Source organism: Hippocampus guttulatus, chromosome 10 (genome assembly GCF_054856545.1).
Source record: "Hippocampus guttulatus isolate MCC_2025c chromosome 10, RoL_Hgut_1.0, whole genome shotgun sequence".
NCBI lineage: Eukaryota > Metazoa > Chordata > Actinopteri > Syngnathiformes > Syngnathidae > Hippocampus > Hippocampus guttulatus.
Window position 1 is genome coordinate 18,762,728 of NC_141270.1, and position 25,208 is coordinate 18,787,935.

The 25,208-nt window shown below is 42.4% G+C and overlaps 1 protein-coding gene across 3 annotated transcripts in view; it reads right to left on the reverse strand.

Annotated features, from left to right (window-relative positions):
- birc6 (baculoviral IAP repeat containing 6) overlaps positions 1 to 24,110 on the reverse strand; it is a 96,457-nt gene extending 72,347 nt beyond the window's left edge. For all 3 annotated transcript variants that reach the window (XM_086122514.1, XM_086122513.1, XM_086122512.1), the window contains exons 1-24: positions 23,699 to 24,110; positions 19,133 to 19,314; positions 17,691 to 17,828; positions 15,473 to 15,666; positions 14,589 to 14,700; positions 14,255 to 14,337; positions 13,910 to 14,135; positions 13,630 to 13,799; positions 12,804 to 12,862; positions 11,029 to 12,666; positions 10,394 to 10,543; positions 10,095 to 10,320; positions 9,857 to 10,017; positions 6,604 to 6,735; positions 5,768 to 5,899; positions 5,484 to 5,650; positions 5,257 to 5,390; positions 2,940 to 3,101; positions 2,602 to 2,733; positions 2,423 to 2,520; positions 2,190 to 2,337; positions 1,708 to 1,841; positions 1,047 to 1,193; positions 768 to 955 (exon numbers count right to left, since the gene is read on the reverse strand). In XM_086122514.1, coding sequence (XP_085978640.1) covers positions 768 to 955; positions 1,047 to 1,193; positions 1,708 to 1,841; positions 2,190 to 2,337; positions 2,423 to 2,520; positions 2,602 to 2,733; positions 2,940 to 3,101; positions 5,257 to 5,390; positions 5,484 to 5,650; positions 5,768 to 5,899; positions 6,604 to 6,735; positions 9,857 to 10,017; positions 10,095 to 10,320; positions 10,394 to 10,543; positions 11,029 to 12,666; positions 12,804 to 12,862; positions 13,630 to 13,799; positions 13,910 to 14,135; positions 14,255 to 14,337; positions 14,589 to 14,700; positions 15,473 to 15,666; positions 17,691 to 17,828; positions 19,133 to 19,314; positions 23,699 to 23,909 — 5,124 coding nt within the window. In that variant the 5' untranslated portion in view covers positions 23,910 to 24,110. The remainder of the gene's footprint in view (positions 1 to 767; positions 956 to 1,046; positions 1,194 to 1,707; positions 1,842 to 2,189; positions 2,338 to 2,422; positions 2,521 to 2,601; positions 2,734 to 2,939; positions 3,102 to 5,256; positions 5,391 to 5,483; positions 5,651 to 5,767; positions 5,900 to 6,603; positions 6,736 to 9,856; positions 10,018 to 10,094; positions 10,321 to 10,393; positions 10,544 to 11,028; positions 12,667 to 12,803; positions 12,863 to 13,629; positions 13,800 to 13,909; positions 14,136 to 14,254; positions 14,338 to 14,588; positions 14,701 to 15,472; positions 15,667 to 17,690; positions 17,829 to 19,132; positions 19,315 to 23,698) is intronic.
- Positions 24,111 to 25,208: the final 1,098 nt, after the last annotated feature.

Here is a 25,208-nt window from a genome sequence, read left to right on the forward strand (position 1 = left end):
CTGCATCGGAAGTTGTTCGCAGTCAGTCGTCTACAATTGAAGCTTGCGATCAAGGCTGTTGCGATGTATGTTTATATATTTATTTATTTTTCTCATTCAAAGTTTGTTTCATCTGAAATTCACCAATGACACTGGCAAAGAATGGGAATCTGGAGAACCGGGAGAGGCATTTTAAAATGGTACACATGAGCTACGATTGTGATGTTCCTTCAATTAGCACGCGATAAACGTGCATCGCATGCCTCCACATCAGGTCTCCCATCAAAGTAGGCAATGATTTCCATTTCACATATTCACAAACATTTGTATCGCCGTTATTTTTCTGTTTCGTTCATGTTATGGCATATGGCTGTTGCTCATTATTGCGCGTATGGTTACGCGGGGCTGTGGGTGTGGGTGTGCGTGCGCGTGCGGTCGCGGGAGTTTGGTTGCGTGAAAAGTAGATCTTTGGTCAAAAAAGGTTGGGCACCCCTGCTATATAAGGCAAACCCTAACCACAATGTAGCTCGTGGCAAAAATAAGTTTGACACTCCTGCTCTTTGATAATATATGGATGATTAATTCATTATTACTAATTATACAACACATTAAAATGTTGATGTCCCTTTGCCCAATTCAAAACTATAATTTCACAATGTCCTGCGTTCAAATTACTTTTTATTACGATTGCGTGCTCATTGTTTATTAAATTTTCATCATCACTGAAAATGAGGTTATGCTGACTCAAGATTAAAATACAAATTGAACTGAAAGTGAGTTTTTTTCACCTGCTGCTGCAGTTTGAGCAGCTGCTGTTGCTTCTCCTGTAGAACCTGTAACTGTTGTTCGGCTGACACCATGGCATGAGACAGAGATTGCAGGGCCACTTGTGCTGCAGAACTAAGAGCTTTAGAAGCTTCGCCAACCGTTCCTGTCGACAGACCGCCAACCGCAGGAGTAACGCCAAATGTACTCACTGAGGAAAGAACAAACACATAGACAAAACACCTCATATGGCAAGTTGACCTGAGACAATGGCAGAGAAAATGAACATGTGTCATATTCACCAGTGAACATGCTGGCATCATCACGCTCCACTCGAGTACCGTCACTAGTGGCGATGCAAGAGAAGTGCAAAGGCTCTACCTCTAGGAGCCCTGTCAGTGCTGTGAAGCTTCCCTCTGCTGCAGCACAACTACTTACTTTTCCATTCCCTGCAGAAAAAAAGACACCATTACACAGAGAATCCTATAGTTTCGTTTAGGAATAAAAGGTGAAATCTCATAGGTCACGTCCACGTGAACAATGAAATCTTTAAGACCACATCTTTACTTAGCCCTGAGGGGAGTTGATTTATATCCACACACAACAGGGTTAAAAAATTTTTTTTTAAAGTGTGTCCAAAGGATAAGAAATCGGTCAGCTCTTGTGCAAATTTTGTAAACGTGAGAAATACATCAGATGACTTGCTGTCCATTCTTTTTAAAATTATTGTACACCTACATACGAGACAGCAATATATTTTACAATATAATACAATACATCCTGATTTATATAGCGCTTACACAACAGCTGCAGCTCTAACAAAGCGCTTAACAAAACAGTTGACAAAGTAAAATTCCAGTCAGAACTTTATAAAATACAAAAATTGGTATCATTTGTATAATTGCATGTGTAACATGTACTGTATAATTACACGGATTATACAAGAATGCATATTACTCTTACCTGAGAGAATGTCAGACAGGTCAATCTCATCTGACTGGACCCCAATGCTGCTATTGAAGGCAGTCTTACAGGAGGACCCACTGACCTCCAGGTCAAAGAGCACTGGATCAAAAGGCGAGCTGTATAATCCATATCTGGAAAGAAACCAACAGTAGATATTACAGTAAAAGATGGCTATCACAGATCGAGAAAGTATCTTGTCCTGGAAAAAACAGTCTTGAATACTCTGCCAAGTTACGGTAGCACTGTTACTGATAACTTGCTTGTCTTGAGAAAGAAACAAGGGGCTCTCAGGCTGTAAAACCATTGACATGATGCATTACCCACATTTTCCATAATATAAACTTTACAAAAGTAATAAAAATGTGAAACTGAACTGGCAATATAATAACCTTGCATTTTGGTGATAGTGACTGCGATATCAGATAATTAATATCTGATAAAAATTATTCTTAAATAAGTAGTCATGAACTGGAAAATACCTGGTCTGCAGTAGTGCCTCCATTGGGGTGAGTCGGTCTTGCAGCTGTCTTGAGATGGCCGTGAGTAGGGAAGCACAGGCGGTGCTACAACCTGCCAGGTCCTCTTCCTTTACATAGTTCAGCAGCACAAAGTACCAGAACACTGAGCCTGGAAGAATAAATCCAAAGATAGAATACAATTAGACAGGAAGATGGTTCAGTATGTCTTATTGTGCTGCTGTTCTGCTACATACCGCCTGTTGCTGCAGCAGGCAAGTATGGCATATTGTCCAGGAGAGCCTTCAGAAGACTCGCGACAAAACCTTGTTGACCAGGATCACCTTTTCCGTTGCTTCAGCAAGAGCAGAAAAATATTACGATGAAACAACCTGACCACAACCTCATCAATAAACACATGGTCAATGTCACTCACCTGATGCAAAGGGCAAGAAAGCGTGCGCACTTGTGAGCTATGCTCCGGCCGGCCTCAAAGAAACAAACTGCAACAATATCCATTAGCCTCAATCTGGTTTTGGCCAGCAGCCCCTCCTTTCCTTCTCGTAAGCTAAAAAGAAGTCATGAGGATCACACGAGCAGCGTGCCGATGTCATGTAGAAAGTACAGTAAGTGCCCTGCACGCTGTAAAAAACAGGCCTAGAAACAAACAGTATCTAAAGAGTGTATTTCTATATCACGCAGTTCACTTATTGCGGGGAAGGTCTGGAAGGTAATCCCCTAACATGACCAAATCACATCACGGATTAATCACACCTGCACGGTCCATTGGAAAAAACACCAGCCAGCCAGCATAATATGTCCAGGATGAGGCCCTGGGCATGTTCTGTGGATAGGCTACCCTGTATCCGCTGGCACAGTGCATCCAGCAGCTTCTCATGGAAGTCTGGAAACTGCAGCATTGCACAACGCTGGACCCTAAAACAGAAAAGAAAGCCACATTTCAATTTAACTAGATAAATAGATAAAGACAACACCAAACACTTAATCAACAATATCTCGCCATTGCAAGGCATGATGTTCTCAGAGTTTCATCAGCGGGTTGCAACAGAGATGCAGAGAGACTGGAACAGTCACAGGAAGGTATAGAAGTGGGCATAGCAGGTAATCAAAAAAATAATGATTTCAAAAAATGTTGCTGTTCGGCTCTTTGTTGCAGAAAAGTGAGTTGCCCCAAAAAAATCTGCAAAATTTAACAGTTGGACAGGTGAATTGAAACGTTTTAGAGAAGGTCAATTTAAATTCATTTCAGCATAAATGCATGTAATTCATTGTATTTGATATGTTGTGTTTAAAAATAAAAAATACAAAAAAAAGCAACAAAATATCATTTTGGGGAAACACAAAGCTTTAAAGTAGACACCTACGATTAAGGACTAAGGCCGACCGGTAATCTTAGGATCATTTTGTTGTTAAAAAAAAAAGCGAAGTAAATAAAAAAACGAAATAAGACAATTTGGCTGGACCTCTTCTTTTTTGCCCCCCGCCCCGAATACAATGCCGAGGTATCAGTTCAGGAATTCGATCCTCGAAAACAGGTGACTGACTGGGAAAATGTGATGGAAGACATCCCTGGTAAACACCTTATAGCTCAGCACACATATACACAATTCACAGTGCCTGTAAGGACATGTCAATAATTTAGATGATGAATAAAAATGACTGTAGTTGTGTAGCTCGGTGTAAAACAATGAACAACTGACTGCACAGCAAAGCACAGGAGGAACATCATTCTTCCTGCCACTTCCTGTCTTCACAATTTGACCGGCTCGACTGCAAGGCTCGAATCAGGTTGAATTTTCAAAGCTCAGCCCCCGTGAGACAATTAGGAAGTCCAACATTTGCAAAATTACCAGTGTACAAAAGACAATTGGTGCCTAAACTTGGGCTTTAAAGGGGCTAAGTTACTCATGGAGCCGCGTGCCCATCATTTTAGAAAGTTAACACTATCTCGTGCTAAGATCATCAATTTTTAGTTTTATTTGTTTTTTCATTGTTTTAATTTTCTTTTATCCTTTCATATTCTCATTCTATGCTACTCTTTCCACCATAGTTAATTTTCTTATGGCGTATTCCGCCCGATTCCCATGTAGATGTGGAGAATAAACTTTCACCTCATAAAACTGTATTGTGTACTCTGTGTGTGCACATAAAAGTTATCAACCTCGAAGTTTCAAATGCGAACTCAAAACTCTAAATGTCGCAGCCTTCTAACTAATGACTGATTTTTCAGAGGTTTTTCATCTGTTTAAGCTTTATATATTGACTAAAGGGCGGCCCGGTGGTCCAGTGGTTAGCGCGTCGACGTCACAGAGCAAAGGTCGTGGAGTTTGCATGTTCTGCCTGCATGGGTTTCCTCCGGGTACTCCAGTTTCCTCACACATTCCAAAAACATGCACGGCAGGCTGGTTGATCACTCTAAATTGTCCCGAGGTGTGAGGTTGAGCGCGGATGGTTGTTCGTCTCTGTGTGCCCTGCGATTGGCTGGCAACCAGTTCAGGGTGTCCCCCGTCTAACTGCTCGAAGACAGCTGGGATAGGCTGCAGTACCTCCCACAACCCTTGTGAGGATAAAGCGGATCGGAAAATGGATGGATGGATGAATATTTACTAAAGGAAAAAACAATGTGCTGCCTCCAGTGGCAGCTGAGTGTACTGGAGCCATTAACATTCAGCTGTCATTAATTCATAATTATTAGTACTTCATTATCGCAACAACTATACAACACAGCTGTTGCATAGTATTCCATTGATTTCGATGCCATGTTTAGTTCTACTTTGGCAAAGCTATTGTGAGCCGAAGCAGTTACAGCAGACATGGACATTGCAGTCTTGCCGTTTAAAAAAATAAATAAAATAAAAGCAAAACATTTCAGGCGTTTTGTCATGTTGCGAATTGGCTGTCTTTGAGCAGTAGTAGGCTTGTTTTGTTTTGTTTTTACAGAAATAATGGATTGGTTGAAAACAAATATAAAATAATAATAATGATAATAATATTATTTTTTTTAAATGGGGAATTTGTGAACGCCAGACCAAGAAAATTCGGGCTTCCTCTAAGAGTGCAACCCATTTACCTTTCTTTGGGAATAGATGCCTTTTTAAACCTTCGGATTGTCACAGATACTTCCTGCAACAGGTCGCAGCCTCTCATGTTTTCTACTTTCTTAGAAGATGCTTGACAATCTGGTTTAACTCCAGACACCTTGTCCTGCAAAAAAACATCACATTGGTTTGCTTGAAAGCATACAAGATGAATTTTACAACTATATCGCAAACCGGCATCAATCTAATGACCACACACCTTGGAGGCCTGAGCCCTCTGAAGCAGGGTGGACAAAGAGTGTGATTTGGAGCACTGGGGTTTGGCACTGGGCATTCTCACAACAGGTCGGGGGCTGTCCTCCATGTTTTTGTCACTCGCTGCTTTGATATGAACCAGGAAGGAGCGGTATTTCCCACCAGCCATGCCTGCAGACAAGGTATAAATTGGACTGGAGAACATTGATACATTCAACTTCATTTGTTGGTTTCATCAACCCCTACTGGGTTAAGGTTAGGTTTTAACCAAGGTTTGCCTTTTCATACCTTTGACCAACTTTGGGCTGGTGAGACTGAGCATGCCAGCATGACCCGAGAGATCCAACCCACTGGCAAGCCACACTGGTCCACACAAGATATCCTCTTTGTGCTCTTCTAAGAATGGACATAACATGGAGCCTACAACAAATACATGGCAATGTTTTACACATGTTGGACAGTAATCGGCCTTTAACGCAAGTATAGTGCTTCAGTTCGATTTCAGTTCCAATGTCAAGTGTGATTCTAGTTATTTTTCCTTATTTAGAAAGGGTTGGGCCAAAGAAAGACATTACCTTTGCTAGACTTTATTAAAGTCACTGTAAAGTGAGAATTATGTATATAGTATGTCTTTAAAATTTGAGTTATTTAAAACAAAAAGAAAACATTTTTTAAAAAAGGCTTCATATACATAAAATAAGACTTCAAAATTGTGAAAAATCAAGCCATTCTCTCCCCTCTCAAACACTGTCGGTGTTTCTGCTGAAGCACACCCCAAATAACTGTCAAGTGTCAATGAAATAACACACAAGCGCATGGCACCCGCTCCCATTGAGTGCCGATATGAAGAGATCGTGGGGCCATGTCTGACGTGCCATACGATGTAAAGTAAATAAATAAATAAATGATTGTGACACACCAGACTTTCCATGTTGTGGTCAACAGTTTTGGATTATGTGACACTATTGGGGGTACGACGCTTTAAGACGACTCATAATTGGCCACGAAAGTGACCGTTTATCTGCGACGTGGGTATCGGGCCCAAATCGTGCAGTCTGGGCTTGGCATAATGAGGATATGCGGTAAAGAAAATGCATTGAGGTACGAAAGACTTCAATTCTTACCCGATGTGTCCTCTATGTCCATAAGCTGGATGTCCTCAGTGAAGTCATGCATTGAAGGTCGACCATTCTTCTCCCCATTGGCATGGAGGACATTGGAAAGTGGGAATGTGATCTGTCTATCAACAGCTGTCTCTGTCAAAGAAATATATTGCTAGGTGATCAAAGGCCCAAAGGCTGAAGGGTGAATGTGAGGATGTGTCGAGCTGATGGGATGCTGAATAAACTCAAGTGAGGTGCAAGAGGCAAAACCGTTGACACAAGTGTCCATCCTTTAGGATGTTTTGGCCATTGTGTTTCAAATGTTAATGTTTTATAATTTTAGTTACAATGTGTTTGTACAGTGGAACAAGTGAAGACTAATCGCACTTTTGAGCCCAACGTAGTACATACTGTACACCCCAAAAGCAGATCTGATAGAAAATCTTGAGTTTTCTTTCGGAATGAATACTTTCTATGGCAATGCTCCACTAAATACCGGTGATGCACATTCAGTCCCTGGAACATGTTCGGCCAAAGACGGCCCCAAATTTTCAATTTCAGTCCTCAAGACTTTTGTCACCAAAACAGGATAATGTGATGATGCGAGCCAAAATGAGCACAGCAGCTGGCTATTTGCCCAGGGCGAGAAGGCTGCCTAAGAGCCAAGGACTGCCACTCCAGCGGCTGTGAAAGTGTGTGCATTGCTTGGATGGCTGTCGAAACCGGTCACTCAATGAGCCGCAATCATGATCGCACATTCTGAGTGATGGTGGAACCACTGTTTTCTGTTTCATCGCATGTGCTTTTTTCATTTGACCACTATACGCCTCCACGAACAATGCCATAGAGCAGGTGTCCTTGTTATATACACGGCTTTGACATTTCTCCAAATATCAAGAACACTCTGCATAAGACTGTCAACATATCCCAAATTTGTTGACAACCCACTTTAAAAAGTTGACACAAGTAATCTGATTTCCAGACAACAAAACACACCTCATTAAAAGCCACAATGGTTCAATTTAGCCATAAAAACAAATTTGTACATACACTGGCGACTTCACATGAATAGCCACGTGTAAACGTTGGATATTTGTAAAGAAAGAGGTCACACAAATTGATTTTTAAAAATGTTGTTGTTTTTTTAACTTGACACAATGCCAAAGGCAGCTAGTTAGTCACGTCCCAGAACCTCTCTCAGTCTCTTACTGTCAATCGAGGCAAATTCGCTGACAAGCTCCACCATGTACGACTTCTGCTTTTGGAAACTAATTTGTTACATGTTGGGGAGACGCAGGGGATGCACGGACGCGAGGGGATATTGCTGCAAGGCCAGAATTGCTGCCCTTTCATCTGTTGTGAGCGAGGGTGGGAGCCGGTCGCCAAACAAGCAACAGAAAGACGGGCGTCACACTGTAAAAAGGGCTAGATTAATGGCACTCGTTCCCGATACTCATTATACTCAAGATGCGTATTTTCGCTGCGTATTTCTCTTTTGAGAGGCAGTCCGCCCCACCCGCATGCACGCGTACTCCGACCGCAAATGGCTGATGAACATTCAGCTTGAGGGCAGACTCCACCGTGACGTGTGTGGTGAGACGTGATGACATGGGTAAATCTATTGACTGCTTCGAGCTTATCAGTAAAATTCCTGAATATAAACCGTGTCACATTAAAAGCCGCAAGGTTTAAAGAGTGGGGGAAAGAGGAGCATATTACAGTCCGGAAAGTACGGCAAGGCCGATTTAAAAATCCAAATGTCCATGTTATGTCATTTCTTCTGCTAAATTTGAAGTAAACTGGTCAAACTACAGACATTTTTGGGATAGTTTGCCAGGTCCCGAGTGATGTTACTCTGACCTGCCTCGATGGCTCATATTTTTCGTCACTTCTGACGCTCCTTCCATGAATTTATCATGGCCTTGTAACGGAGGTATTTTTTTCCTTGCCATGTATTTTAACAACTCGCGGAGAGTTTGTTCATTCTCGACTCCTAATTAGTTTTCTATGGATTGCACCTATAACAAAAATGTTGCACGCTAATAATAATCATTATGTAGTCACCAACACATATTACTATTTCATGGAAAATTTCAATTTGATATTCGCTGGTTTCAATTATAATTTTTGTTGTTCCGAGATTTACCACGTTTCATTGCTTTACCTAAGTCAGGGGTCCCCAACCTTTTTTGCCCCACGGACCGGTTTATGTCAGACAATATTTTCAGGGGCCGGCATTTAAGGTGTGGCGGAAATAATACAACAAAATAATATGGTATGAGCTGCATGAAAACTGTGGCGTTTTCGAAATATAATAACAATAAACACAAGGAGCGTATAATCTGGCCGCAACACTCTGATCGCGATGGTAATGTTTAATGCCTTCAAAATACGATAATGCAAATTCAGAGTGCATGAAAATGACAACTCACCACAGCCCCAAGCTTGATTTTCTGCAACCAGACGGTCCCATCTCGTGGTAATAGGAGACAATGACACCTCAAGTGTGTGTTTTATGTCCAGTCTACTTCGTAATTTTGTTTTAGTCGCCGTTGCTGCAGAAAACCCCAGCCTCACACAGGTAGTAGCATGTCGGAAATAGCAACAGTGCTATTGTGGCGATCTCAGAATATTCAGCCATAACTTCAATCCAGTTGTCTCAAACGTCCTTGTAAGGCCGCCGTCATTTGTGATCTCCAGCAGTTTTTTTTACCAATTTCTTTAGTCCTTTTTTTTTTTTTGCATAATCATATATCATCATAATAATGTAACGGAGAATCCGGTAATTTTTCAAAATAAAACATCTTTTGTATTCCGAAATAAACAAAACAGAATTAAGGCAAGTTCTTTCTGTGCGGCCCGGTACCAAATGCCCTGCGAACCGGTACCGGTCCGCGGACCGGCGGTCGGGGACCCCTGACCCAAGTGACTAAAATTAAAAAGACCACAGAGCTGTCTAATAATGCTGGTCTCATATAAATCAATTAATCTTTGAAGTTTTACATACAGATAGATTTGGCAGCGTGCAGAAAACAACCCAACTTAGAATATATATATTCTTTTAAGGTAATGACATTTCTTTTGATGATTCAATTTTCTGCGTTGGTTTGGCCATTTTCAGGGTTCTTTTTCAGCCAAGAATTTACATTGCGGTGCATGCCTACTAAATTTTCCCACAAACATGGGGCCACTGATTGCCAAGGGTTGTCAAATGTAACTAATTTCTTTTAATTTTACAAAATGAGTCTAGGAAAAAACAAAATGTTGGCCTTACCATTGACCTTTCCTAGGCCGGGTGCTTTATTCTTCAATAAAGTTATCTGTATCTGAGGAATGTTGACAATGTTGGCATTCAGGACAAACTTGAAGTCCACATGGCCGACCATGCAGGCCTTCGGCAGCACCAGTTCGAAGACATGCTCATCCCAGCTGGAACTACATGACGCACAAACACCATTACATCACCTGCTGATAAATTAATTTGGTCATACCAAGTTGCCAGTGTTGCAAACCTATCACTCTGAAGCTTCCAGGTGCGGGTGTGCTGAGCTGCATCCCCATGGTGCTGCTGGTGGAGATGCTGTGGATGGCGTCGTTGCTGCTGTTCTTGCTGTACCTCGACCCAGCATGGTGGCACAGTGGCTGAGAAGCGGGGAGTTAATGTCTCAAAGCGCGTCAGCTCCACCAGAGACATTAGGCTCTCTGTCGTCAGCGGTTGGTCCACCAGGAGCTCGACACCTGTGCAATAATCAAGTATGTGTGGGAAATCAGGCAAAATAACAAAAAATGTCATTTAGGATGTAACTTATACCTGAGATCCCAGGACTAGAAGGGTTAGAGGAGGGCCTGGCCCACTCCAGCAACAGTTCTGCCCCTTTAGAAATGGGGCCATCAATAAACATGTCTCCATCATCTATATCATCACAAACTCCTCCAATTTGAAGGAAATGAAGCTCTCCACCTGTCAAGAAAGATTACAATTAATACTAACATACGCAGATGCTTCATTTAATCATTCTGCTTAACAAATTCTGACAGCACACCCTAAGCATCCTTTGTTTCACTTTCACGAAAAAAAAGTATTAAAAAATATAATTTAAAAAGCAGGTCACCTTAGACCTATGGTGGCGCATGACCTGCATCACCGGAAGTTGTTCGCAGTCAGCAGTCTGCAATTGCAGCTTGCGATCACAGCTGTTGCATCTCTCTCCATCTCTCCCTCCCTTCCTCTCTCTCTCCCTCCCTCTCCCTCAAAATACTGCATCGATGTGAAAATGCTCGGTAAAACAAAATCTGATATCAAAAGGACTCCGGCATTTTCACAATTCCAAATATTGTACTGTGCAGTAGTAACACTTTCTTATCAACTATACTAAAGCACACACAAAAGAATGCCCTTTTACTGCCAGAGATCAGCAGTGATGCTGATGAAATTTAAACACTTACCTTTAGTGCATGCACAAAGGCGGTCAGTCCCAGAGCAATAAGTTACAGACACAAATGGGTCTATCTCTTCCACTGCTCCCTCTTTCTTAGGGGGTTCCACCTTGGTTAGAACCTCCAATGTCGACAGGTCCAGGATCATAATATTCCCACCCTGTGTAGTCACCACTAAATGGCCCAGGCCTGCCACTTCTTGTTTCTTGGACTCTTTATGATTGGCAGAGGGACTGGTAGCGGTAGCACTGCTGCTGCTTGTGGTTGTCCCACAGGCAGTACGAGTTAAAGGTGCAGCAGACCCTGCCAAGGGCATTCCAAACCGTGGAGTGCCATTTTTTGAACCAGAGGGAGGCTCCTCTGGAGTCTCCTCACTGTCATCTTCCCTGCTATCAAGCACATCTGGAGGAAGCAGTATAAGGGAAGTAATTGCATCACAAGGCTGGCATATCTGCTGCACCTTAACAGGTTCCTCATCCAAGGTTACAATACGGGTAGAGTAGTTGAGCTTATAGAGTGCAAGATAGCCGCCGCCGCTTGGGCACGTCTGCTGGTGGTCCCCTGAAGGCAGGATGAAAGGTACTTGGGAAAGTGTGCCCTCTTGGTGGTTATCTTCCACTCCATTGGCAACTGGATGAAGGGTGTCCCTCTTTTGCTGTTTGCACAGAGCAGAGTGCAGGCGATTCAGATTGTTCAGGGCTTCCACCTGGTTCGCCGCACTCAGAGATTCTGCGTTGCATGGTTGCAGCCCAACTAAAAGGTGCACACCATCCCAGCACGGTGTAATTGAGTCCACACAAAGATTCTCCTCTTCGAGCTGTTTGGGTAACCTCAAACACTGTACTAGCGTTCCAGGTCGAGGCGGGACAGACGCAGTAGCAGCAGCTAATGTGTTCCATTTGTCCATCTGACCATCAAAGCCAGCCAGATTGTTTGCAGAGTCAGCAAACTGTTGGATATACGTGATGGGAGGATCCTGGAGAAGGAGCTGCTCGTGTGAGTCAAACTCCATCTCGATAATTTGCGGCACAGTGAAGGTCTCGTCGTGGAGACCCTTGCTCATTAGGTTGTTCATCTGAGCAAACACCTGCCCCGAGGTCTTGTCATCTGTCTCTCTGATACTGTATAATAACAGCACGGGTATAGTCCTGCGCACAGATGACGCAGAGGAGGGACTTGGAGGCTGAGAACCTCCCAAGTTAGAAAAGCACTGTTCTTGGGCAGCAGTCTGGGAATTACACGTATCTATTTCCATGGGACCTTGGTCCTGGATAGGTCCCGCTTGGAAGGGCTCCGGGCCCTGAGTTCTACAAGGACCATCAGACAATCTGCGAGTTGAAGGTGGGACTGTGGGGTGAGCTCCAGCTGTGGAGTTGCTAAATGCTGTGCGGTAACTGAGCAGGCCTCCAGCCAGCAAGCAGGGGAAAGGAATGTTGTGCTGCTCGGGGACCTTTTCCTTTGCTTTGGCCTGGTTGTGGGTCTTGGCTTGATTCAGTGAAGGATTGGCACCAAGCTCCTCCAGGTCTTTGACTGTGTCCTCCAACACACTGGCCACCACCTCCCACTGGAGCTTCTCTGGCTGCTGGAGCACACTGAGCGCTGTCACGCCTAGGCTCAGATCCATGCTCTCCCACTGGGACGGCTGGCCTGTAACAGAGGACAAATATGTTAAAAAAGTACAGACATATCTTCAAATTTAGACTAATAAGGCCAACATTGAGGGCAACAGCTTATGAATGGAAATAAAACTACAAAAACAAATTCTGTGTGTGCAGGTAGAGTACCTGTGACTGACTCGGACCGGGAATGCTCATCGCTGTCTGAATCCTCCAACTGGTCATCACTTGGGAGATTATTAATAAATAAAGAGTGGTCAGGAAATTACGGAATACAACGATATAACACAAAATGAAATCAATCTCTTTCTGATACATTTCCAATTCTCACCACTTTCTTAGGAAAAGCACTCAAGACATTTTTTCATGTATAGTTTTCCATGCAGTTCGTAAGATATTCAGATGTGAGACCAGGAAAAAAAATTCCTGTCATTCAAGGCCTTTCTGTTTAAGGCATTATTATTCACAAATATTGAGGACCAAAGTCAAACACTCTGGAAACGTATCTCCAAATTCAAACACAAGAAACAAATAAATCTTTGTGGACTTCAGCTGAAGGAGTATGGACAAGACTGGTCCTCTATATTTTTTTGCGTTGTCACCATATATTTCATAAAATAACGCAATCATTAAAAGAATATTAAATAGCAACTGCAATACTGGAGGGGGAAAATGCAATTATTATTTTCTTGAATCGTTCAGCTCTACTATTTAGAATTTTGTTTAACCATTACACACCAGGTTGTACCTCGCCTCTCGCCCAAAGTCAGCTCAGATGAGTTGAGTCTCAAATGCAACACCAGTGAGGATAAACAGTATAGAAAACTGATGGACGGACAGTTTGATTTCCTCAATAGAACAACATATTCATATTAAGATTTTATGTGGGTGACAAATGTTATTTTCGTTCCTTTGTTTTTTATGTATATTATACTAGCATCATAAAACAGACGGTCGACGACGTCAGAGGTTCCTCTGTACAAATAAGGCTCACCTATCTCCCTCAAGCTTGGGCAAGTCTGAGCACGAGGAAGACTCCTCAAGCCAGGCCAAAGTCGGTCTCCGTGACTCAGTCAGCATCTGCTGGCTGTGCTCACCGCCACACAGGATCAGCTGCCTCAGGATGGCTGGGTCATATGGGTTCATGTCAAACTTCAGGTGCACCTGTTTACAACAGCACACTAATGAGACTGACCATCCAAAACAAGACTGTCATTTTTGATTGACACTCTTCATACAAGACACAGCACCGATGGTACCATGTGTAATCTGACCTTCATCATTTTGGAGACATCCCAAATACAGATCTTTCCTCTCTTTGTTGCGACAGCCAAGAACTGTGGGCAGCTGCCAAAGCCATAGCAGGCAATTTTGTCTGTACTGTCAGGACTGTTGGGAAACTGAGCAGGACAGGTTGCCAGTGTCACTGACAAGGGGACATTTTGTGTGTGCTCGCCCTTAACAAATGGACAATTCGGGGAGTGTCGCTCATGTTCTGACCTGGGGATAATGGAGAGATGCAAAATGGCAAACAGAACATACATACTGTGTATGTAGAAAATACACTTCGACATTATGACATGGTCAAATACATTCTGTAGTTAACAGTATTCACTCACCACGGCTCATCCGTTGGTTCCCAGCACACCAGACATACACTACAGGTGAAACACATGGCTCTGTCATCCCCTGATGAAGCAGGCTATGTAAAGAGAGAGAGGGTCAAGGTGGTTTATAGCCACTTACACAGCTGTACTACCAATTTGTTAACTTCGCACGACTTGTTTTTATCACTGAATTCCTGCATATTTTAAAGATCATGTTTGAATGTACTTTAAAGTCCAGCATCATCTTGTATTGGTACCATAAACCACCATCTATGACAAATTGAGCTAAAGACACGTTTTTCTCAGAGGTGATGATGGGTATGTGTAAAGTTCTCTCTGAACCCACCTGGTGGTAAAATCCTGCCTGAGCCATTGGATCAGGTTGAGCCCACCTATACCCAGCATGTGGCCATGATGTAAACGTCTCCCTCCTGTTAGCCTCGCTGTACATTAAAGATCTACAGGGGACAAAAAGAGCATCAGAATAACATATCATATTCTGGAAATGCTGTAAAGTACATTTGATTGTAGGAGACAGTTTTTGGTGTCAGTGTACAGAAAAAAAAACTATGCCTTGGAGCTGAATTTACTGCTGGATTATTCATTTACTCTTTTATTTTTAACCACTCATACTGTTTGGAGCCACAAGTGAGGTGGACCCTGTCTCAGCTGAAATTTGGTGGGAGGCAGCGCCCCACCTTGATCTCCGGCAGAACTATGACCGCATCCTGAGAAAAGCAAATTCATAGCGCTGAGCCCAAGTAGGCTGTGTTCTGTGGTGACATTTGTTGAGGCGGTCGACCGGAGCTATGGCCATGGGGTAGTTGGTGCCTGCGGAGGCGGCAATCCACGAATCAGTTGGCTGATAGGGCTAAAGAAGGCATCTTTTCAGATTTTTTTGCCCTGTTAGAGCCCAGAGGCAGCTGATGGATAACTGCAGAAGGCTAAGCGGAGCACGGCTTTGAAGCTTACTGAGGCGCTAACTTGGTAGTGCGATTGAAAACGACTTACAGATGGATTCAAGGGAATTCTGGTAAAACCTATGTGGTGTGATCGGCCAATGTTCGGTGTAAAATTTATAGATCTATAGGTCTACAGATCTACAGGGCGATTTTCAACAGATTCATCAATCCCGCACTTTTTCAATGAATATCGACCCATCGGACACTGATCAGTTAGAGCATCCCTAGTTAATAGAGGGGTTTCTTTCCTCTTTTGCAGGTTCCTCACCTATCTACAGAGCGCCCAGGCCCCACTCCAAGCTCAGGTCGGGCGCTTGACAAGAGGTAGGAAAGTCTGTCCATAATGGATGAGGCCACAGACAAGGCAGCAATGTTCTGGTTAATCTTCTTGAGCTCACTGACAATGGCACTGGCAACCAGCTTCAGCACATGGTGAGGAAGCTGGAAGGTTACAGTCGCCCACTGAGAGGAAGAGGAAAAAGAGATAAAAGAACTTTAGGGTTATTAAAAAATAAGCAGATCACATACTGTACATACGTACTACATTAACATTAGTGGTGCAACAGATCATATATCCTTGATGATCCATATGGTTCAGGCATCACGATTCGGGCTGCCAATGGTCCGTGGATTGGTTTGTGGGGTGGGGAAAAAAACAAAGGTGCATCCCCATTCACTATTATAGCAACAAAGGAACTTGAATCATGTAAGTCGGATTTATGGAAGGATTTTGGCAACTACAGGTGAACTGAATTCACAAATAGTTTTAGTGACTCATAATAAAATAAAATAAATGATATATGATTGGGTACGTTTAGTTTTTGTGTGTGTGCGCCATCATTTTGACATGTCAAGGAAGCTGCAAACATTCTCATAATTTAACATGCCACCAACACAAAGGCAACCTTCAAAATAAGGTTTCCCACATTATACAATGATGCAAATGCAATGCTGAGGAAGCTTTTATTTTGAAGTCAGCCTGCACGGGGGAAGTGATGGATAGCTTGACTTATCTTTGACATTTCAGTCTAGCCTCGTCACAATTTTTTTATTGCAATGACATAGGCGTTAGCAACATCAACACAATACCCTCCTCTTCAATTGCTAATTTAGGACTCTAAGAAACCACTAGTCAATAACACCGTCATTGTATGATGCGGCACAATTTTGATGGCGGTGCGGACACCCGCAGTGGCTCCTCTTGTTTTATGTTGAGAGGGAAGAAATGTCATCTGCGCTGTATGTTACACATACGTACAGCACATTTGACGATAAAGTTGTATTCAATTAAATTCAACAAGCGTCCAGCTAGTGGCTAGCTGGCCATTAACTGCTAGCAGCGAGTGCCCAGCTGGCAACAGCAAGTAGTTCCTTGGCGTTGCTTTGCTTTGCTTTATTTTCAATGATGTGGACATAGGCTGGTTTATAATTCACTCTGCATACTTTAAGGAAAATGATTAGAATCAAATTGCACTTAAATTGTCTTTTATTCACGGTCAATGTAATAAAATAAGGATGTATCCTCCCTTATTTTGCATTTTGTGTTCCTAAAATCTAAACGGCCATATTTGACATTTTGAGTTGAATGTTTTCAGTTTATTTGATGGGCAAAGTGTTTATAAAATAATGAAGGCGAAGCGGCTGGATAGACATGAAGACAAAGTTCTGTTTGTCTCCCCCCCCCCCCCCCCCCATGCAAATAGCCATCTGATCCATGATTCACACCCATGATCCAATCCGAACCAAGTTTTTTGATCCGTTGTACCGCTAATGAGAATGATTAAAATAAAATACATTAACTTACATGTTTTGTTTTGGTTTGTTTTTTGTCAAAACAAGATGGAAGCGACACATACATAGAAATGTAACATAGTTCGACAAATGTCTCTACGTTTTCCAGCAGCTCCTATATTTTGTTGTTCTACTTCTTCCTTTCATAACTTTGCTGCTGTGAATCTGGAATTTCTCCATTGCGAGACTAATAAATGTTTTCTTATCTTTTCTTATCTTTAATGCAAAAGACAAAAGTGATGTTCCACAATTGTTTGAAGTCACGGCACAGCCAGCATTAAACCATTTTGTCATTGATTACCAAGTAGTAATTGATTAATTTGTACTTAATCTGCATTATGATGCATAACAATGTCATTCAATAAAATTATGCCAGCTCATATATAACTATTCCAACTATGCAATTTTTAAAAATAATGTCTAGCCATACATTTGCAAAAAGTACAAATAAAAAAATGACCTGAACTCGAGAAAACAACAACACGGCCTAAATCAGGAGTTGGAGCAGTGGCATGAAAGAAACAAGACTTTGAGGGAGTGTTCAGTTTTTGGTCAAGGTGAACCATTGAGATCATTGCGTGATGATCATGGAATTAAGCAAATCTGGATTGGCAAGACTTTAACTCTCATGCTGAACACAAAAGTGACGCAACATACAGTAAGAACAGGATGTTGAAGGAGGCTCTGATACCAACCTTGGCCACTTTGTGATTGGCTGCTGTCTCATGTGAGGTATTCTTCAAGCCTTCTTTTAGTTGTACGATAAAGAGTTCATAGCCCTTTGTGGTCGAAATGTCAATCTTTTCCTGGCAGGCTGACAGCAGATGTTGGGCCTAAGCAGACAAACACATTTATTGGTCAAAACAGTGCAGATTCCATTTCTTACCGGGGCCACAATGTTCTCGTTACCTGAGCTTATTTAACATAGGAAATAGCAAGGCACCTGGTATTTCAACTGCTGTTCTACAATGCAGTCCAACTCCGCGATGCTGCTAGTAGTGGCGACAGTGCGATCGGACAGTGTATTGTATTGAAAATCACTTGTATTTGTCCGATATCAGCAAAATTAGATCAATACTGAAAGACACCTCAAATACAATAACGGTGAAGTTCCAGTGAGCTATTTTTTTAATATGGCTTTAGTTTTCTCAGAGACGTTTATTTGAACTACGGCTTCAGGCGATGCCAAATTTCACGATGTGTCAAATATATATATTTTTAATTGAAGGTTGAACACATACAACAAGCTGAAATCTCGTAGATCCTAAATAACATTTTTATTATAAATATTGAACTTGGGGGAATAATTTTCGCGAGCACACGCACAGCTCACTGGGTCGCATTGACTTGAATAATAGCCGCAGCCGAAGCTCCCTTGGCGGTCGCCCCGCCTGTCGATCGTGACAGCGTCTCAAGGGTGGCCTGCTGTGCCAGATGCCAGAGAGTGACGACAACCGAGTAATTTTCTTTTACCTTTGCTGCCGGATACTACAATCGTATGGACTGAACACTGGATTTCTTGCGATTTTTCAACGCACTTTCAACATCCCAGACGAGAGAGTCACCAGTGTGATTTCCGTGGATTGTTTGTCAAGCAGGCGGAGTCGGCATAGGGAACATAAACAAAACCAGGACAGCCAAGCCGAGCTATGGCTAAACTAAGGGCTAAGCTATTGGCAAGCCGCTCAAACTTCCGCTGACGAACCTCTCTACATCCAATGCCAGATCCATAACACAAAAAATGGATGATCTGGAACTACAACTTGCAGGAAATCTCTATGTTCATGGACACGAAAGACGATGTCACTGCACTGTGTCCGACTGTCATGGTCGCAATCGATACTTTTTATCATTTGGTTTTACTTTGGTCTTCACATGAAAATGGCCAGAAGCACTGAATTATTCAGGATCCTGCCTTAAAAAAACAAAACAAAAGACAATTATAGGAAACTATCACGCATGCAATCCCGCTGTAATGTTCCTGACAGATTTTTTAAAAATATGAACATTCAGATAAATTGTTCAGGAAGTGAATTTCTATAGATTGACATCTCTGTGAATGTGATGCAGTCAAAATTTTTGGTGATTTAGCACTGGTGCAACCAGTACGAAAAGTTAGTTAAGAGCCCTGTTCTACCTCCGTGACTGGAAGCTCCATCTCAATCAGATCCTCGGGTTTGGTCACTGGAGGTTGCAGGGCTGTGTCCAACAGCAGGATGCCGTTTAGGTCCTTCCTGCATCCCACTGCATAGTCGTCAAGAAAAAGCACCTTATCCACAGCAGGAACGTACTGACATCTGACACGACCGCCGGGTTTAACTGGAAAAGCAACAGAGGGAAAACAGAACATAATCAGATATGTACAAACTCTGGCAATAAAATTGTTTTCAGTCATTTTAAGTAAATGTCACATCACATGGTTTGCATCAATGAAGATTTGTTTTCGCTGCTGCCACAAAAAATAACAATTAAATATGAACATAAAACCTGTGAATACGTAAAGCAGCTGTACGGCGAATACTGTATGTGGCGGTCAACTAAATATCTTTGTTTTGATGTAGTTTTTTTGTTTTTTTTTCCCCAGTTTTGCTTTGTAAAACCCATTCAGAAAAATTATCATCATACGTAATATCAATTTTAGCGGGCGCTGCAGTGATTTACTGGTTAGCACGTGCTAGCGTGACTTTTCTACGGGTCTCGTGCCGCATTCCAAAAACATGAATGGTAGGTTGAGTGAACGTTATAGATTGTCTCGAGGTGTGGTTGTGAATGTGAATGGTTGTTCATCTGTGTGCCCTGCATTAGCTGGCAACCAGTTCACGGTGTTCCCTGTCTGCGGCCTGAAGACAGCTGGGATAAGCTCAAACGCACCATGACCCTCATGAAGATAAGAGATTCAGATAATAAATGGATGGGTGCATTTTACATTTTATTGCCCAGCCCAAGCAACATGTTGATGAAGCTACATTGTACTGAGCAGCCAGGACAGTGACTTGAGCCTCGCTTGGGTCTGTTCGTGGAGATACTCGAAGTTTTGTGAACTCATGCATGATGGCGGTTTAAAGTCTGGTTCACAAGTCAAGATTTTAAAATTCTCGGTAGACTTCCTACTCAGATACCCAAGTCTAACACAGATACAAAAAGAGAATCCCAGTAGCATGAAACCTAAGGTGCATCCTAGTTCCATTTTTTCCAGTGGAGACGATCAAAAACAATACATTGTTCAGCCTTATTATGCAGCGTATGTAAACTTCAACAGTACAAATACAACAACAGTCACATTGGTATAACAGCCAAGGCATAATGGAACAGCTATTATATGAAAAGTGTCAGTGTGGAGCAAATAACATGCCCAAGGCTGTTGAATGCTGCCCATCGTACAAGATGTCAACTCTTCATGACGTCAAATAACTGTTTTCAAACTCTGTAGGTAACTTCATTACAATGATTGGTGATGCCTCACCTCACCTACAACACGATTGTTGACGCGGTTTCGTGCTGTTTTGGTTCGCAACATAGTTAGAATGATATTACGGTTAACATTTGAATTAGGGCCCGGCTGATCAATTGGATGATTATGGCCCTTCAAACATCGACCAAACTAGTCAGGCAAATTTCCATATCTGACGACCATTATGTACAATCATACCTCGGTTTTCGACCATAATCTGTTCCAGTAGGCTGTTCGAAAACCGATTTGTTCGAAAACCCAAACCATGCTCTTTAAAAAAAAAAAAAAAAAAACTTTATTGAACACGTCTGCTCACAATGGAACACTACACGAGGAAGCGTTAAGTGGCGCATTCAAGTGCGCTCAGTTTGTTTGAGAACCGGTTTTCGGTCGTAATCTGAGGCATAAAAAACTCAAAATTTTTGGTCGCAAACTGATTTAGTCGAGAACAGACACGTTCGAAAACCGAGGTTTGACTGTACTCTAACCATTTACAGGATTTGTACACAAGTAACACTGGTCTCATTATTTATTACACATAATTCTGTATTATAACTTTGTCTTAATCATATCCTTATAATACAAAATGAAACTTGTTGATAAGGTAACAGGAAACATTATGTGCGCATGCGGGTTGCTATTTTAGCCCGCAAGTTGAGAAAGCACCTGGATGATGGATCGAGGTGATGGTGGAAAAAAAACAGCAAAAGGTGTATTAGTTACTACATTTAAGAAATGTCGGATTTTTCTTTTGAATCATCCGAAGAAGGGCATATTACCAAGCTGAGTCATTAGATCAAAAGGCTAATCGCTATAAAAATATTATGAAACAGTCTTAGTTATTCTATAATTTACTAGCTGTAGACATGGTAACTATGAATAAAACAAGTTTTAATTGAATTTTCTCTGTGTGCCACAAGGGGATGTTTTATGAGATCCCTGTATTTTGTGCAATTAAGTTTTGGTTATTTTTATTATATTAAATGTACTGCGTTATACATTTGCATCAGTTAAATGTGGATTTTTATCTATGGGGTGCCCACTCAAGATCAGTCTTGAGACTGATCACTCGGCCTCCGAAGTTCTCCTTCAGCCAATCTCGGGACAGGTTTGAGGTGTGAGAACTTGCTGGAACCAAAACTTGCTCATGAGCGACGGGTAGATGGTCTGGAGCTCATTCTTGAAGGTTTTGAGGACCTCCACATACCGCTCCTTGGTGACTGTCACTGCTGCGCCAGATTCTTCGATTAAGATTGGTCCAATGATGCCTTTGGCCGAGATTTCTGGTTCCAGCAAGACGGAGCAAGTTCTCACACCTCAAACCTGTCCCGGGATTGGCTGAAAGAGAACTTCGGAGGCCGAGTGATCAGTCTCAAAACTGATTTTGAGTGGGCCCCCCATAGCCCGGACCTAAGCCCCCCAGATTTTTTCTTTGGGGCTATCTTAAGGACAGAGTCTACGCAGGGAAACCCAGAACCATCACAGAACTCAAGAAAGCCATCAGGGAGGAGATGAGAGCCATTACCAATTCAGTCTGTAAGAACGTCATGGACAACTTCATGCTGCGCCTCAAGAAATTTACGGAGCTAAATGGAGGCCATCTAGAACATATGCGGTAGAACGGAGAGAAAAAGGCCAAAGACCCTTGTGTTTTGATGTGATGTTTTGAATATAATAAACTAGTTATGGCCAAAGGTTCATTTCATTCGGACAAAACACTAAGAAACGGGGCCTAATTAGAGTCGGGCCCCGTTTTTTTGGGGTCACCCTGTGTATGTATATATATATATATATATATATATATACACACACACACAAACAGATCATTACAAAAAGAGTGCAACATAAAACAAACATAAATGTCGCATTAAAAATTACACACTGGTGTCAGAAACATACAGTATGATCAGGAATGATGTCCTTACAACTTCATGAATTAAATGCATTGCGTCATGCAATGCATTCTGGGAACCGAAAGCTAAAGTTATTTTTTCTAATCATATATTTACAGGTGACCGGGCCTGCAAATAGAGAAAATCCGCATAGAAGTGACACCCACTCAAATGCATTGGGGGATTTTTTTTTTTAATTTCATGCATGATAATTATTTTAATTTATTGTTTCTGTCAAAAATCAGCATCAATCTCAAAAAAAGACTTATCAGATACTGTCTCTAGGCTGAAATCATGAGGGTTACCTGTTCAATATTTTTTTGAAGTAAAGAGGACGGTGCCTATTTGAGGGCAGTGTTTGTCTTCAGTCGGATGAAAACTAAGGCGCATCCTAGTTCCATATTCACAGTTTGCTTCTAGATGAACATTTCACCTATTTTGTCCATAGTCTCACTGGCTGGTAGAGCCAAAATTAAAAATATCAAAGAGTTGTATTCGTTTGGACAATTACATGTTCAACACCCCAATCAAACCAGTCAAGTTGGTCTGAGCCTTTTACCGCCTGCACACTTCAACAACGAAGTAGATTTGGACTACACATGCATCATGTGAAACTAATGACAGGGATCGGTAATGAACCCTGTTCATTCGAGGTCACACACCAACACTAAACAAAAAATATACGTTGACATTGCATTGTTTTTTGACAAACAAAAGCATGATGGGTCCGAAACTTGATGCGGTACGTCCATTGAGAATGAAGCCACTGTTTACAGTGTCAAACAGTTTCCGCAATGCCGGCAACTGAGTAGCTAAAGAGTAAATGACAGTTCGCACGGTAGTGTGAACGATGCGACTCCACCTGTTCTAGAGGTAGCCCGGTGGCTGGAAGCCCGATCATTTTACTTCACACTGTCACCCAATTTAATCTTGCAGTTCTTCCCGGTGTGTATCTACACAAGACAAACGCGCGATGCTGAGCCATTTATTGACAAAACACACTGATGTAGAAAAGTTGCGCTGTCAACCAGCGAAGTGCTAAGTGAACCAGGTAGCTGTTAGCTTTCCTTCTCCAAATGTCATGAATCTTAGGACGCACCCAGTAACGTGGTCAACAAACACCGTCGGTACGGAAGTAACCTCTCATACAAAGTATCAAACATACCAATGCGCCGTGTCAGTGTTTTAATTGATTTATCCATCGTGTTTAACTCATCTCATTAGGCCCCAAAACAACTGCTAATGTTAGTACGGCTAGCGCTAGCAAGATGGGATCGAATGCTTAGCCTATCTATGTCATGTTGACAATCCGTAGCCAAGTGCGACTGCCCGGGTTCGGAAGTCGAGCTCCGGTGCTTACCGTGCTGCGCAGAGGCCTGGAGAATCGCTCCCGAAGTGCCGTCAATGACTTTAATAGCCCCTTTGCTGGTGACTGCTAGGATAGCGTTGAGGGCCGGGTGGTATGAAAGGCTTCGCAGGCCCTCCTCGTCGCAACGCAGGCAACCGTCTCGGAGTACAATCCAGTCAGAGGGGGTGGACGAACCGGAGCCCGGCGAGGCCGCGGCCGCCATTTTTCCTTACTTTTCCCTTCCCGTCCCTTTTTGATTTTTCTACAAACCGCTGACACACTCAAGAGAACTAAACCTACAGGACTAGCTCCGGGCTGTCAGTCCTCTGCCGCTGCTGATCCCTTCTGCTGCTTCTTCCCGTCCGCCCGTCAGCGTAGCAGCGGCTATTCACTAACAACGCTGAGAAAGTCCTGTCAGGGTTCGCCACTGTCAGTTACATGATAATCAAACGAAACTGGCGTAGCCGGTGTCACATCTCGCGAGGCTGTTGTGTGCAAACGAGAACAGCAAAATCACTGTGTCTCGCATTGGCGCAAGTGTGAACGACACATTGTTGTACAGCACTTGCCACTGCCACGAGCGCCTATTAAAAAAATCTCATGAGTATGAGTATTAGTAAATTGTTTTTCTTATTAGACCTCAGCAATAACTTCATGTATCCAATTGAACTGAAGTTTACCCTTCATGTGTTCAAAATGTTTTATATCACGTTTTGTGACGTCTGTGACACGTTTTAAGAATACAAATATATTTTGCATCAAAGATGTTTATTTGTTTTGCTTCCATTGAAAATATATTTTTTTTAAACAGCTGATTTGGGGTCGAAGGCAAACTACACTCAAGTCTGGGACTGGTCGCCAGTCATGCTACATTTTTTATTGCTTGATTTATTGAACACATACACACGTTGAAAACATGCACATAAAATTATTACGCTACGAGATTATTTATACCCCAAAAAGATCGCAAAGTAGAACAAAAACAAACATAACAAAACACAAGAACTTTTGATAGAACCAGGCTTACCTGGTTTGTGAACTCTTTCGAGACGAAAACAAATAATAGCCTTTAAATACGCGCACTGATTATCTTATCAATGGACTACCCTTGTATAACAGCTTCACATATAGTCATTAAACGTGTGTATATATTATTCATATTTATACCTGATTTATATGACTTTCATAACCTTTATGGACAGAATTTCTAGGCGCAGCCGAAGCGTTGAGGGGGTCCGTTTTGGGGGCCTCACTATTGCATCCCTGCTTTTTGCAGATGATGTGGTGCTGTTGGCTCCTTCAAACAGGGCTCTCCAACTCTCACTGGAGCGTTTCGCAGCCGAGTGTGAAGCGGCTGGGATGAAGATCAGCACCTCCAAATCTGAAACCATGGTCCTCAGTCGGAAAAGGGTGGAGTGCCCCCTCCGGGTCGGGGAGGAGATCTTGCCCCAAGTGGAGGAGTTCAAGTATCTTGGGGTCTTGTTCACGAGTGGGGGCAGGAGGGAGCGAGAGATCGACAGGC